Here is a 13425-nt window from a genome sequence, read left to right on the forward strand (position 1 = left end):
ATTGCTGGAACCATCCCATGCCCATAAGGGGACAAAAGCCAGTAGCTGAGGATGGCTGATCTAAAACACGGAAAGAACGTGGGTCTTCAGCGATGCGGCACGTCATAACCAGCCTTGGGACTGTCCTACCTCCTTTGTTCTGCGAAGCAACAATTCCTTTCATTAGTAAAGATATCTGAAGCTGAGTCTTCTGTTAAATGCAATCGAAGTATTCTTTTGGGATTAGCAAATCCATGGCAGGCAGCCTGCATTTCTGCCTCCAATGCCAATGCTATAAAATACAGCACTTTTCTCATCTTTCTTCTGAAACGAATGCTGCAAGCAGCCACTACCGATCAGCTGGAGTTAATGTGCCACATAACAATGTGTTCGCTGTTCCTGCTCTAGGACAAAAGAACTCGAGCATCTGCTTTGCCACAAACACCCTCACAAACGTTTTCTTCCCAATGGTCCTGGCTAACAATTGGAAAGTGTTCCTGCAATATCAACGATACCTCAATGCCCATGACACGCCAGCCCACAGAAACAATTCACATAAGTCTGAGTCAAGGGAAACAGGTTTTCTTTATGTCCGAGGACATAAAGAAAGGACTTATTTTTTAAGGATCCATTCGTGCTTGGAAGGGAAGTCAGTCACACGGCAGTCTTTATTTGAATATAATGGAGCAAAAAATGCTCTTTTATTAATCTGATGTACATTAAATATCTTTGCAGCTGTTACATGAATATTAGGTATCTGGCGTATAAATGTGTACACACTTCCACATTTGATAGCTTTCCACTGCACACAGGGCGTCCTGCACGGTGCATGCCCTTTCACAAGGAGACGCATGGCTGTCTCGCGACATTTGTTAAAACACGCTTGGTCAAACATTTTGGCAATCGGGAATCAGACACAGAGGAGCATACCAGAAAGATGAGTTCACAACAGGACCAGTTGTACTTAGGATGAAAACTCCAGAAACCTGAAACAGAACTTATTGGAGTTCACACATGCAGCACACAGATACGGTACAATCGGGGTAACTGGAACATTCACAGCAGGAGGTCTTACAGAGCAGTAAAAACAGAAAAGAAACAAGACAAAATAAAGCAAAACGCCCAAACGTCAAAACTAAGGACAGGCCCACTGCCAAGCTCTCAGTGCAAAGAAGAGGATTGCGGGTTAGCGTGGGTCCAAATGGAGCTTCACCGGAAACAAAAGCTCTTCTAGGACCTTGTCCACAATATCTAGACATTGGTGAAGGACACAGGATCTGTTCAACACGGTCCTGATCAGGGCGAGGCTGCATTACAGCATTCTGGACGCTATGAGAGACAGATCAAGAAAGAACACTTCTTCTTTCTTCTGTTTGATTTAGGACACAGACTCAGTACAATAAACCCATCACAATAGTGGTGGAAACGAGATGAAGCCAATCTGTCCGGTTCCATCCAGGCAGGCCTGGGGACTGTCAAAGGCAAGGAAGGAGTTTCCCTCCTGGACGCCTACTTGGGGTGAGAGGGGAGACACTTCGTGACTTCAAACGAGTTTATTTTTGTTTACATAGCCTAACGGGCAATTTACTGCACATTCTCCCTGAAGGTGGGTCCTATGCTGAGTGGATACAAAGGGAGAAAGAAAGCCTTTGTGTTCTGATGTGAGGTTGAGCTTGCTAAGTCTTTCCTTTCCTCGGGCTTATGGGCAACGCTGACTGCAAACCCACCGGACTTAACTGGGTTTGGCCTAGGTCTTTGCAGTGGGAGCCAAGTACTGGTCAGGGTTTTAGGCGGCCGTGTGCAGGCAAACGATGAACAGCCGTCTGGGGGGAGGAGCCTGATTTGTAGAGCTTGTGGATTGCCATGGTACAAATACTCCCATCATGGCCGATTTCAAGCTACAGATGTGATGTCACCGAACCCAAAGTTTGGAAGATGTGCACACCAGCACACCATTGTACAGCATTTCTACCATACAGACCCAGCAGGCATACATTAACTCCAAGGCATCGATAATACTAAAAGGGAGTAAGTAATCAGAAAGGGATGAGTTTTGAATATTTATTATCTTTGTTTTTAAATGTATTTAATTCTAAGTTTACACAATTTAATTTTTATAGCGGCTGTGTTTCTCAACTGGCTCACAAAATTCCTGAAACAGTTGGCCCTGATGAACTGGTGTGAGCTTGCTCCAGCACATCGCTGGCGTTCGATGGCTTTGGCCCCTGTGAGCAGCCTCGGCCAGTCACTCTCCAAGCTGCTTAGGACCCCACATCCCTGCTTCTAGGGTAGGCCACTGGCTTGCTGTGAAACCCTGTCTGAGTCCGAACAGAGGGCTGAGAGCTGCTTTCTCCTCCTCATTCTGGGCACTCTGGGCTCTAAGGGGACATGGAATGTGGTAAGGTAGGCGGAGAGGGGACAACCTCTGCAATTACAGCATTTAAATCTGAATGGACAGCACCCAGCCTTCAGCACCAAGGAGGACCCTCTGTAGGCCTGGGGGAGTGGGTCCACCTCCCACAGTCGATGACTTCCAAGAACCTCGCTGCAGCTTCCTCATGTTTCAGGAGTCAAATGCTCTCAGACTTCTGCCCCAGAAAGGAGCCTCTCTGATTTCACGCCAGTGGTGCCCATCCCATCCCCCACCAGAGTTGAGAAGCAGCTGGAAACCTAGCCCAGCACAGGGAGCTGTGTCAAAGCCACCAGTCTAGAGCTCACAGCCCTGCACCCCCTCCCGTCCAACGTGTCCTCCGCCCTCTGGGCCTCCACTGCAGGCAGGGGCGGCACATTCTTGACTCCCAAATGCCCCAGCAAAGTTCGGCCTTGCTTTTGCACACTGCTAGAGTCAAGAGGTGATGAGAGGAGGAGAGGAGGAAGAAGAATAGAGGGGAGAGGATGGGAGTGTGTACCGCCCGGAGGAGGTAAGGAGGAGAGCGCCGTGGGCTCTCAGAGGGGACCGTGGAGGGTCAGTGCCAAGCGCCCTCTCTCTGTTCTGCCTCCCCTCAGGCCCCAGAACCCCGAAGGTCTTTTGCAGCTTCCAGACACCTTGTGACAACCATGCACTGGTTTTAAACTGAAATCTGAAAATCTCCTGCTACTGACTGTCAGAACCTGTTTTCCGGGTGGCTTATCTGCTGAGGGTCGAGGGGACAAGCTGCCTGAGGAGATCGGCAGAGACAGTGGACTCGGTCACACGTCTCTGCAATCAGAGAGGGAACCCCAGCAAGCTGGGGCCGGGGGAAAGGGCAGCAGCAGAGGGACCAGGGAAGTGCTGACTCCACTCAGGAGGGAGGGAGGGGAAGTGCCAGGGCTGCCGGCTTGGGAACAGACCCGCCAGCCACCCACCTTGAGTTTCAGGCCATAAAAAGAACATCTCGGAAGAAACGGGGACTTTAAAAATGAAAATCTGTATAAAACTGGGGCTGTCTTTATAGGGCTGCTGATTCTCCTCCTTGAATCGTACCTTCGTGGGATTTCCTGTTGAGACTTTTACAGAAATTGCACACGTGTGGCTCCATTTTTCTCAGTTTCCAAGGACTGGCTAGCTGTCCCTCCAACAGAGGCCAAGCAGTTTGGGGGCTTTCTCCTCCTGTCAAAGATTTCCCAATTTCTGAGTAGCTCCTGCACTGCCCATCACAGGCTATTACTTCTCTTAAATTTGGAAAAATAACACTTTGTGTTTGTGGGGAGGGGGTTTCAATATGTAATGGGGTCAGCATGAGGCCCCCATCATGGAGGGTTTCTCTTTCACTTCCTGTTTCTCCTGCCCCCATTTAAGGGTGGAGGACCTGCTGACAGCACAGAGCCTCAGCCCAGCGCAGGGAGGCGCTCCTCAAATGCTTCTGGAAGAATTCCACAAGCCGACAGGAGATGGGGGAAGCCTCTGCCCAGCTGCCTCCCTGGCCCCGCCCTGACAGCCGTAAACAACGGCCTAAACAGACCATGAACGGCATCCTCATAACTCCAAATCCCGGATGACTGAACTGGCTCTAGGTAATGTTCGAGAAAGACTGAGGAAACCCCGGCCGTGGTGAGACTGTCGATGCAGGAATGGTCAGGAGTTGGAGGAAGAGAACGTGCCATGGAGAGCTGTCCTCCTTGCCTGGAATGATGAGGGACACACAACACATCCAGGAGACACCGACAGTTTTCTTTGACTACATTACACAGAATACGGGAGAAGCTTTACTCAAAATACACTTCGCTTGGCAGACACAAAAACTGTAAGAAATGTACAGTCCACTTCAGAGTGCCCTCCTGTGCCAAGTGCTTTTTGTTGTTGCAAGGTGATAGGTGTTTTTGTAGGTCTGGTAAGTGGACTAAGGTCAGCATGTCATGGGGTTAAAGGAAACCCAAATACAGCCAATATACACCTTAACCACTAACCAGTTGTCTTTCTGTGATACCAGGTGAAGGCCGAATTCAGACATTCTGGCTTCAGAGCCTGTAATGCATATACAGGTGAGTTGTTTTATTGAAAAAATAGGTAAAGGCCATTTCGATATTAAACAAAAAAAAATGGAGAATATCATATTCTATTTTTGTTGGCAGAGGCAATCAGAAGGTGTTCCCGTGGAATGCTTTTAAAATGATCCCAGGGCTTAGAAAGTCTCGCTGTGCCTGAATCTCTTCTCTGGAACCTTCTCAATGATGTCTTAGACCCTCTCTTCTGTCACTACCTTTCCCATCTCTCCCTTGATATCTCAAGACACTCAGAGAAGTGGCTAAGCAGTTTTTGGTGCAAACCTGAACTCTGATTTCGTGAGATTTGTAAATAAAGGTGAATTTGCCAACTTTGGTGAAATCACTTAAAGACTGTTTCTGACGGCCTCAGTGTACTAAAGACCACGTTTCAAGAGCAAAACGGGGTAGAGAGTCCGGGGAGCTCCAAGACACGGCCTTTGCAATAGTACCGTGATCAGAGAGTCTTCTAACCGTGTGTATCTGCTGGCGGGGGGTGGGAGGGGGTCCCTTTCCTGGGCAGGCAATGATAACTGTCAAGCCAGTGTGGAACGGAGATGATGCTCAGGATCCTAAAAAGCTGGCAGCACAAACATCACAGGAACTGTGTTCTCTGGACTACTCCACAGGGGCTTCCCAAACCACTTCCTGAGCTCCTGCATGCTTGCCTATTTCCTAATTTTTCAGTTTCTAAACTAAACCTACTTGGCCCTTGTAAAGATGAGGTTAGCATCAGAAGAAGGTAGTTAATAAGATGAAGCCATTTTCATGAAGATCCTCTGGAATCTTGCACTAGCTGCAAGTCTATGCTCAACAGACGGGGAAACTGAGGACCAGAGATGTTCAGTGCCCTCCATTCTCCCCAGCAAGATCTGGGTCTCTGTTGGCTGGTGGTGGAGCTTGGCCTAGGACCCTTCCATCTTCTCTCTGGGTGTGACATGATCCCTGGCTGCTGGGTTTGGCTTCCAAGGCAGCAGGGTTGAAGGCGAGCTGGGTGCTGTAAGACCCATTACTTGGGGTGTAACGTGGTACAGGATTTACAGTTTAGAGCAGCTGAGTTTTTTTTCCTACTGAGAGGACCCAGCGATAATAAAAGGATTCAGGAGCATTCTGGATGGATTCCAAAGAGCTGTGAGGAAATTTTAGACAGAAAGGGAGTTAGAGATATCGGAGCAAGTGGGACTGTCCCCTAGGCTCTCTCTTTGCACGTACTCGCGTTTTCCTTCCACTGTGGATGAAACGGGAGGCTGGTTGCATGTCCTGTGCCAGTTGCCATTCGGATAGAACTGAGAGTTTCTGTTTACTCGCACGGCTGTGTCTTACTCCAGCCAACCCAGGACAAGCCAGACAGGCCACACCACATATCTGAGCTCTCTCGTAGGGAATCAGGGTGATGGGAGCAACATGGGGGAGGCAGAGAAAACTGCACGGAAGGTGGAAGAGGTGGTGACCAAGAAGGTTTGTGACCACAGACTGTCCAGGAAATTAGAATAGACCCCTCTTGGGCCACCTGGGGGGCTCGGATTAGGTGACAAGAAGGCCAAGAAAAGCCCTTCTGGAGAGGCACGCTGGCAGGTCTCAGGAGGTGGGGTTCTGCTGGTTCCTCCTATTCTGACCCAACTCAGCGTGCGAGCAAAATTCCGTGTACACTGCGCTCTGCAGCTTGGGAGATATTTTATGCATTTAGAGCCACAACAGACATTTCTCAAAGTAAGGTGGCCCAGGGAGCAAAGTTAACCATCATGGAAGGCTCAAGAGCGGCCTCCGTGCCCATTTCTATCTTCTTTTGAATGGCTTGATGGGGACACACATCCCACATCTGCGGTTATCACTGCGCGTGCTACGTTCAACTAGAAAAACCTGCTCAGGTCCCCAGATAGGTCTTTTTTAACAAGATAAATCAAGGGGTAGGTAGGTGGGGAACAAATACCTATGGAAGAGGAGTAACAGAAGGGTACCTTCTTGGGTTGTCTGACTGCCATCTTTGTCCTCCAATAAATCACAGGAGGGGGCAGGCGGGGCAGGGCAGGGGAGGAGGGCAGGTTCTGTTTCTTCCCTGCTTTGCTGATATCAGTCTCATAGATCTCATCTAGTTTTTATTGAGTTTCCTTCTTCCTGCCACCTTTGTAGCTTTTGGCTTGAACTTTCCTGATGTTCTGGCTCTGAGCCTGTGTCCCCAGGGAAGCACCTTCTTCCTGCCAGCCCCCCACCCCAGGCTGCCCCCTCTACAGACTCTAGAACTACTTTAAGGGGGAGGTGATTAATGGCTTATGTTAATGAAAGCAGCTTTTCAGGGAATCTGAACCCTGCAGTCTGGAGCTCCAGGAGGATCACTGCGGGGTGGGGTGGGGGGAGCAGGGAGGCCGAGTGGCCTCTGGGGTTAAGACATCTTTGGATGTAATGACTACTGCAAACAAAGTCAGTCCCCTCCCCGAGGCCCCAGGGCTGTGGCCTGCTGGAAATGCCTATAATAAGTAATGAAGATAACCCTCTAACAGGACAGAGAGTAAAAAAGGAATGTTTTGATATGGGATTTATTCCTGGCTGCTGGTCATCACTGCAAGTCTACAAGGAGGCTGCCAATTTCAAAGAAGATGAGTAAAAAGGACAAGCTTGGAGGAGGGGCAGGCCCGAGGGGTGAGAAGGTCACGGAGCTGCCAGCCCGTGGGAATGTCCTGCTGACCTCTCTCTTCCAGGCCCGGCAGATTCAGAGGTAAAATGAGCAGCCAAAACCCACCAGGAGATGCTGACGTTGTCTGCTAGAGGGGCCCTTGGAGAATGGCAGGCTGTGATTTCACACAGAGCCAGCAGCCAGGAACACAGTGCCCAGTGCCCCAGCCCAGCAGAAACTGGAGGAACGGGACCCACTTCAGTGATGCCAGCCAGAAAGTCCAATATCAACTACCCGGGGGCACTGTTCCTCAGGAAAGTGGTACCCTCGAGGTATCATTTTGCATTTCCAAATGGCTTTAGGTGTGAATTTCTTCCTAACTTGCAATGTATAACTCAGATGACTGACAGTCTCTGGACTGGAGAGAGTCTGGATGGCCGGCGGGACCAGGTAGGCAGACCCAGGTTTTAGAAGGTGGCTTTCTTTCCTTGCACCTGCTCTCTGGCAAGACGAGTGGCAGCTGGGGGAGAGGTGGGGAGACGCGGGGTAAATGGAGGCAGAAGCTCTCTTTCTCTGATCTGATTTTCTGACATTCTGATCCACATGCCACAATCACAGACACTGACGGTCCCTTTTCCTCCTATTTTTTAGAAGTTTAATTGGGCTTTCCGGCAGAAATCTTGCTTATGCAGCTCACTCAGATCTTTGCAGCGAAGTGCACAGCCTTTATTTTTCTTGTCAGCGGAGTCACCTCAATTGTCATGCCTGAAAGAGCCCCACCCAGCTCTGTTTGGTACCACATGGTTTTCTTTGAAAGGCCCTGCTGTCACAGCAAGAATTGCTGGGTATCCTTTTCTAAGTAAACAGGAAATATCACTCTGTTTGAAAAAAAAAAAAAGGAATCCCTCTCCTCAGCACAAATACAATTATATGCCAACTTAGATTTCCTGTGGATGTTGAAACAGGAGCAGGATCTATTTCTTACGGCAGCACAGTCCTCTTCTGAGCTTCTGAAACTTCACTGAGCAGAAGCTTAGGGAGGCCCGGCTGACTAGAACATTTGAAAAAATGCTTCCATTGATTCCTGGGAGGCAGTAGCATCGCAGTTAGGAAAAATATCAATGCGTTAAAAAAAATGTGCAAAATCACATTGAAGGGGCAAGACATGCATGCATCTGAATTTTAGTCACAGCAAGAGTTAGCGTTCTGATATTTGACCACCTTTTTATAGTTGAAACATCTGAAGCCTTGAGTCAGTCGGGAGGGTTGACACAGGGCAGGAGAAAGAAACACAGGACGGATGGCTTTTTTCCCGTTACATCAAGACCTGGGTTCGTGTGTCCGGCAGGCGCAACCCCACCAGTCCTCCGCACACAAGCACGGTGGAGGCCAGCAGGATGGGGATGGCTTTGGTGATGCTGACCAGGGAGCCGAAGATTAGGTTTCCAAGGACGGTTGCTGCTTTGCATAGGGCATTCAAGAAGCCAAAGCCTGTTGCCCTGCAAAGGAGAGAGAGACAGACAAGGTTGAGAAAGTGACTTCCAAGATTCCACCTTCAGACACAAGCATCCTACATGGTGATTTTCAGTGATCTGCAAGTAGATTGTTGTGTGCATCATTAGAGTAAATAAACAAATGGTCGTGGGCACCTCTGGAGGTTGAGAACCCCAGCTTTTGGTACTTCAAAAAGCTGAAGGAAGGGTTCCTTCAGCCCTCTGTTGACTTTCTCACCACCTCAACTGATTCTTATTATGCCCATGTGTTCTGATTTATCACGAACAGAAAAGGAAAGGAAATTGCAGAGCAAAAAAAGTCTCTCTTCTCTTGCAGAGTTAAATTAAAATGTATGACAATATATTTCTTTAGATTTTTTTTATACGCCCTTATTTCCTCTTAGCTTAATTAATGTGCAAGGTTTTAAATAGCAAAAGCCCATGGGATTTTCAGAGAAAATCAAGGGTGCCTGGGCTGCATTCCGCATCTCTCTGGTACCGTGGAGGTGAACCATCTATGTCTTCCCAAACTTTTTGGCAGCAGGAAGGACCGGACACCAGCCTGGGCAGCTCACCAACGAGCTGGTGCAACATTTCTTCTCTGCTCCTCAGAGTTCTATGTGAGAAATTAAGTCCAAGAAAATCTTATGGAGAAGAATCCGACTGTAGGCCTAGAGAGATCTTGCGTACTCTGCTAGCAGTTAAGATGTGCAGGTAGGACATAAATGAGACACATCCCATTTCTGACGACAGTCTTTGGAAAAGAAATATTTTGCTATCTTCACGTGTGTTGAATGTGCCTTTCCTGTGGTCTTCTTGGTAGGGAACTTCGTCTTGTTCAGGGAGTACCTATACCACTGACATCATGAGACGATGATGTGAATTTCCTCTGCCTTTATGCCGGTTCACCGTTTTTGTCTGTCACTGGGTACACGTGTGTATTAAAGGCACACTCAATGCCAGGTAATTGCTGGATACATTCTCCCCCCTCCAGAGGGAAATGCATTTCACACATTGTAAAATGCGGCATTTCGTGCACATCTTTCTTTGATTTGTAAACTTGTAAGTGTGGTTTCTCTTGGATTGTCATAACAACGATTCACCAATACTTGTGTTGTTCCTAGTGATATCTGCTACAATTGTAGACGTTTATCGTGGTTATTATCCAGCCATGCCCCTGCCTGCACCATAGGAAAGGAATACGCATTCCTCCTGCGCTGCAGGAACTGGCCTGTGATTAGCGCAGGGCCAATGATTTCTCTGGTAAGATCAGGCCCGAAAGGGGGCAGCAAGCGCTGACTTTCTTTCTGGCCAAGACACCTAGAAGGTGGAGCCAGCAGGTTCTGCGGTGCCGCAAAGTTGCCGGCTCTTTGATTCTGGAAGGGGTGTAAGGGAACCTCTGACTGAGAAACAGGAACTTCTTGAGAAGAGGGGAAGCTAATTCTGTATTCTTCTTCTTTTTGGTTTGTTTTTAAACATGGAAACTAGTAATAACAAGGACCACCAGAAACATAAGGAGATTTCATACACCGATAACCACGCAATTGCTTGAGGCCACATGTTGGGTACCACAGAAGGACGTCACCATCCCCTCCTCCCCCGCCTCCATGGAGATGATGCCAGGAGGATGACCTGCCTTTTTTTTTTAATTAATAGACTTTGTGGAGCAGTTTTAGGTTTCCAAAAAGAATCGAGTGAAAAGTAAAGAGGGTTCCCTATACCCCCTCATCCCCACCCGTATTATTAACATCTCAGTGTGGCACATTTGTTACAATTGATGAGCCAATATTAACCAATTATCATCAACTGAAGTCCTTAGCTTACACTAGGGTTCACTCTCTGTGTTGCATATTCTATGGGCTGAGAAATGCAGTGTCTCCACCGTCACAGGATCCTACAGAAGGCCAGTTTCCCTGCCCCGCAGTCCGCAGTCCGCAGTCATCCTCCTTCTCTCCACCCTAACCTCTGGCAACCACTCATCTTTTACTGTCTCCATAGTTTTGCCTTTTCCAGAATGTCACACAATTGGAATCATACCGTTGTAGCCTTTTCAGATTGGCTTCTTTCAATTTTTTTAAACTACATTTTAGTTTCTAGATTCTAGAGTCATAAATTACCAAATACATCTTATGGTAGCAAGATAAGCTGTCTTGTTCCGGGAGAAATGGCTTGTGTGCCTGTTGCTGATAAGAGAAAGGAAAACATTCTTCTGTGTGAAGACGTCTCTCAAGGCTGAAACCGCAGAATGACCCGCACAGAATTTATACCTGGGTTAAGATAACTGTATTTTCCCGAACCATAAACCTCTGGGATAACAGAACGGTATAAAATGCCGGCGGCTATCTCTTATTACGGAAACTGTAACGGAGGAACGGACGACTGCCTGAGCTTCTGCGCAGCACTAAGACCCATCAGCAGCATCTGGGATCTGAAGCTTCTAAAAAGACCATGAAGTCCTTATTTCCTAAATCTCCGTTTTCATTTACCAAGCAGAGGCAGTTTTTCAGATGAAAATCTAGTGTGGCTGCAAAGCACATAGGCTCCTTAAATTGGTGTCGGCATTCGAGAAATTGTGACTGTCCTTTCCTTGGATAACTAAATTATTTCTTCAAATACTTGCAGCTGGAAGTTTTAGTTTTCTATGCGTTGGAGGCACAGCTGTATTAGAAAAATCATTCTCAAAGTGGCTCTCCCTTGGGGGTTATCTGTTTATAAAACAAACAAGCTTTTAGCTCCTTTATTCCCTTGCTCTTAAAGGAAGGCCATTACTTCTGCAGACACAAGAAAGCACAAGTCACCTTGTGCTCCTAAAGTCCCTGGAGGGTGGGGAGCTCAGAGCACGCAGAGGCCCCGCCTGCTGACTTCTCAGCAGCGGGACAGGGTACTGCATTCTTGTTTGGACCAAAGATGTTCCATGCCTTCTCTGAACCAACAAGCACTGAAGAGAGAGAATGACACGATCTATTGTCTTTCTATAAACTCCATCCCCGTTCCTCCGCCTCTCCAGCCAGAATCCTTTGTTTTCAGTTCTTGCTAACCCTATCTATTTAAATCTTTTCAATGCAAATTCTTTTCCCAGACAGTGCCCTGTGGCTGCAGCAGCCCTGTTCCCTTCCACCGGCCCTTCTCCCTGCACGGTTAACTCCCGTCTGAGAAGCCGATACTGGTGCAGGGAGCTGGTTTGCTCAGCGCTGTGGCTCTTTTTCCAGGGCCCTCACAATTCAGCGAGTTCTAGTTCATTTATTTAATTTTATGTTAATTGGTGGCCAGGAAAAGGAAACCGCTGGCTCCTCTCTGGATAGAGTGAAGATAGTTTTGCCCTCATGTCCAGCCTCTTATTTGCTTTTTCTGACTTTAGTACAGGATCAGCTGTGGGTTTTTTGAGGCTCCTGGGAAGAAGAGAGGGACACTGAATAATAGCAGCACTCAGCAATGCCTGGCACACGCTGGCACCACGCCAGGACTAGCCGTTGTTTTAAACATTGGCCGAAATATCTGCCTCGGTGACCGATGAAACTGTTAGGAGAAAAAAATTAAATTCTATATTTTGAAACGGACTGAAATGTGTACATCGAGACTCAGCTCATGGAATTTACCTAGTAAAGGGTAAAATGTGAGCCTTCTCTGTGTCTAGGCCCAATTTTTGGAAAGGAACTTTTTCTGGCCAACTCAGTCAAATCATGGGTAGAAACTACTCAGCATGGGGCATTTTGGAAAGTGCAGGCCGTCCTTAAATCAGGAATACACTGTGACCTAAAGATTCATCTGGAAGATGGCTATTTAAAAACAGAATGACTTTTATTTTTCTCACAGAAACAGTATTACCAATGATGGCCAGGTTCCCAGGTTAACTGAAAAAAGCTATTTTAACATAGACTCCATCTGAGCTATCGGACTGCAATGCCAAGAGCACTAAAAACCCCTTGAATATTTGTCTAATAAGCAAATTGGTCCTTAACATTGTCCTAATTAACACATTCTCCTAGGCGTGTACTCATTTAACAGTCACTCTTTAAGCATCTGTTATGTAAAGCACTGTGCTAGGCACAGGGACCCCAAAATGAGTAAGATGAAGTCCCCTTTTGCACTAAGACAGATGTGAAGAGAGCAAGATAACATGACCTGTTGGGTGCAGCGATAAAGACACCCACCTGGACTATGGCTGATGGGGGGATTGCACACAGAGGATGGGAAGTGACCTCAGGCCAGGGTTGGGGGCAGTTGAGGGATGGCTTCTCAGAGCCAGTTGAAACAGGTAAACAGTTAGCCACTGATGATTACATACTAGTAACTAAAGGTTTTTCTTTTTTGCTGTTACTGATTATCGTTTTTATTTATTTCCTCGCCCATAGTTAACTGTGCTGCTAAGGCAATATGCTATCTGACTCCTTGTAGGCTCCTATAGATAACATCTCCCTAGAGCCTGGTCACCATGGCAATGGGTGTGGGAGCTGCTTTTCAGGAATTAGGACCCCTTGTCCACTTCAGGCGGGTTGAGACCACCAACCCATCAACTGGGCCCACACCCATGCCCCGTTAGGGACCTTTTGACGTCAGGAGGCTAAAAACTCCACCCTCAGATCATGCTAATGCCGCCATTTTGTGAACATGCATCCTATGAAGAGGCATGGGGTCTGACTACGCTTGTGCAGCTCACCAATTACCTCACCTCTCCTCACCTCCAATCATCTATCTCCACACTTGAGACCACCTTGCCCCAAACCCCATAAATATGCCTGAGTCCTCATTTTCGGAGGGGTGGATTTGAGACTCGCTCTCCCGTTTCCTCACTCGGCTGCCTTGTGATTAAACCCTCTCTCTGCTGCAACCTTGTCGTCTTGGTTCTTGGCTTTCTGGGTGAGGGGCAAAAGTGAACCTTGT

The 13425-nt window shown here is 47.7% G+C and overlaps 1 protein-coding gene across 4 annotated transcripts in view; it reads right to left on the reverse strand.

Annotated features, from left to right (window-relative positions):
* Nucleotides 1-646: 646 nt before the first annotated feature.
* Nucleotides 647-13425, reverse strand: part of SV2C (synaptic vesicle glycoprotein 2C) — a 208806-nt gene continuing 196027 nt past the window's right edge. For all 4 annotated transcript variants that reach the window (XM_070517923.1, XM_070517922.1, XM_014830122.3 and 1 more), the window contains one exon: nucleotides 647-8550. In XM_070517923.1, coding sequence (XP_070374024.1) covers nucleotides 8367-8550 — 184 coding nt within the window. In that variant the 3' untranslated portion in view covers nucleotides 647-8366. The remainder of the gene's footprint in view (nucleotides 8551-13425) is intronic.

The sequence above is a fragment of the Equus asinus genome, chromosome 9 (genome assembly GCF_041296235.1).
Source record: "Equus asinus isolate D_3611 breed Donkey chromosome 9, EquAss-T2T_v2, whole genome shotgun sequence".
Classification (NCBI taxonomy): Eukaryota; Metazoa; Chordata; class Mammalia; order Perissodactyla; family Equidae; genus Equus; species Equus asinus.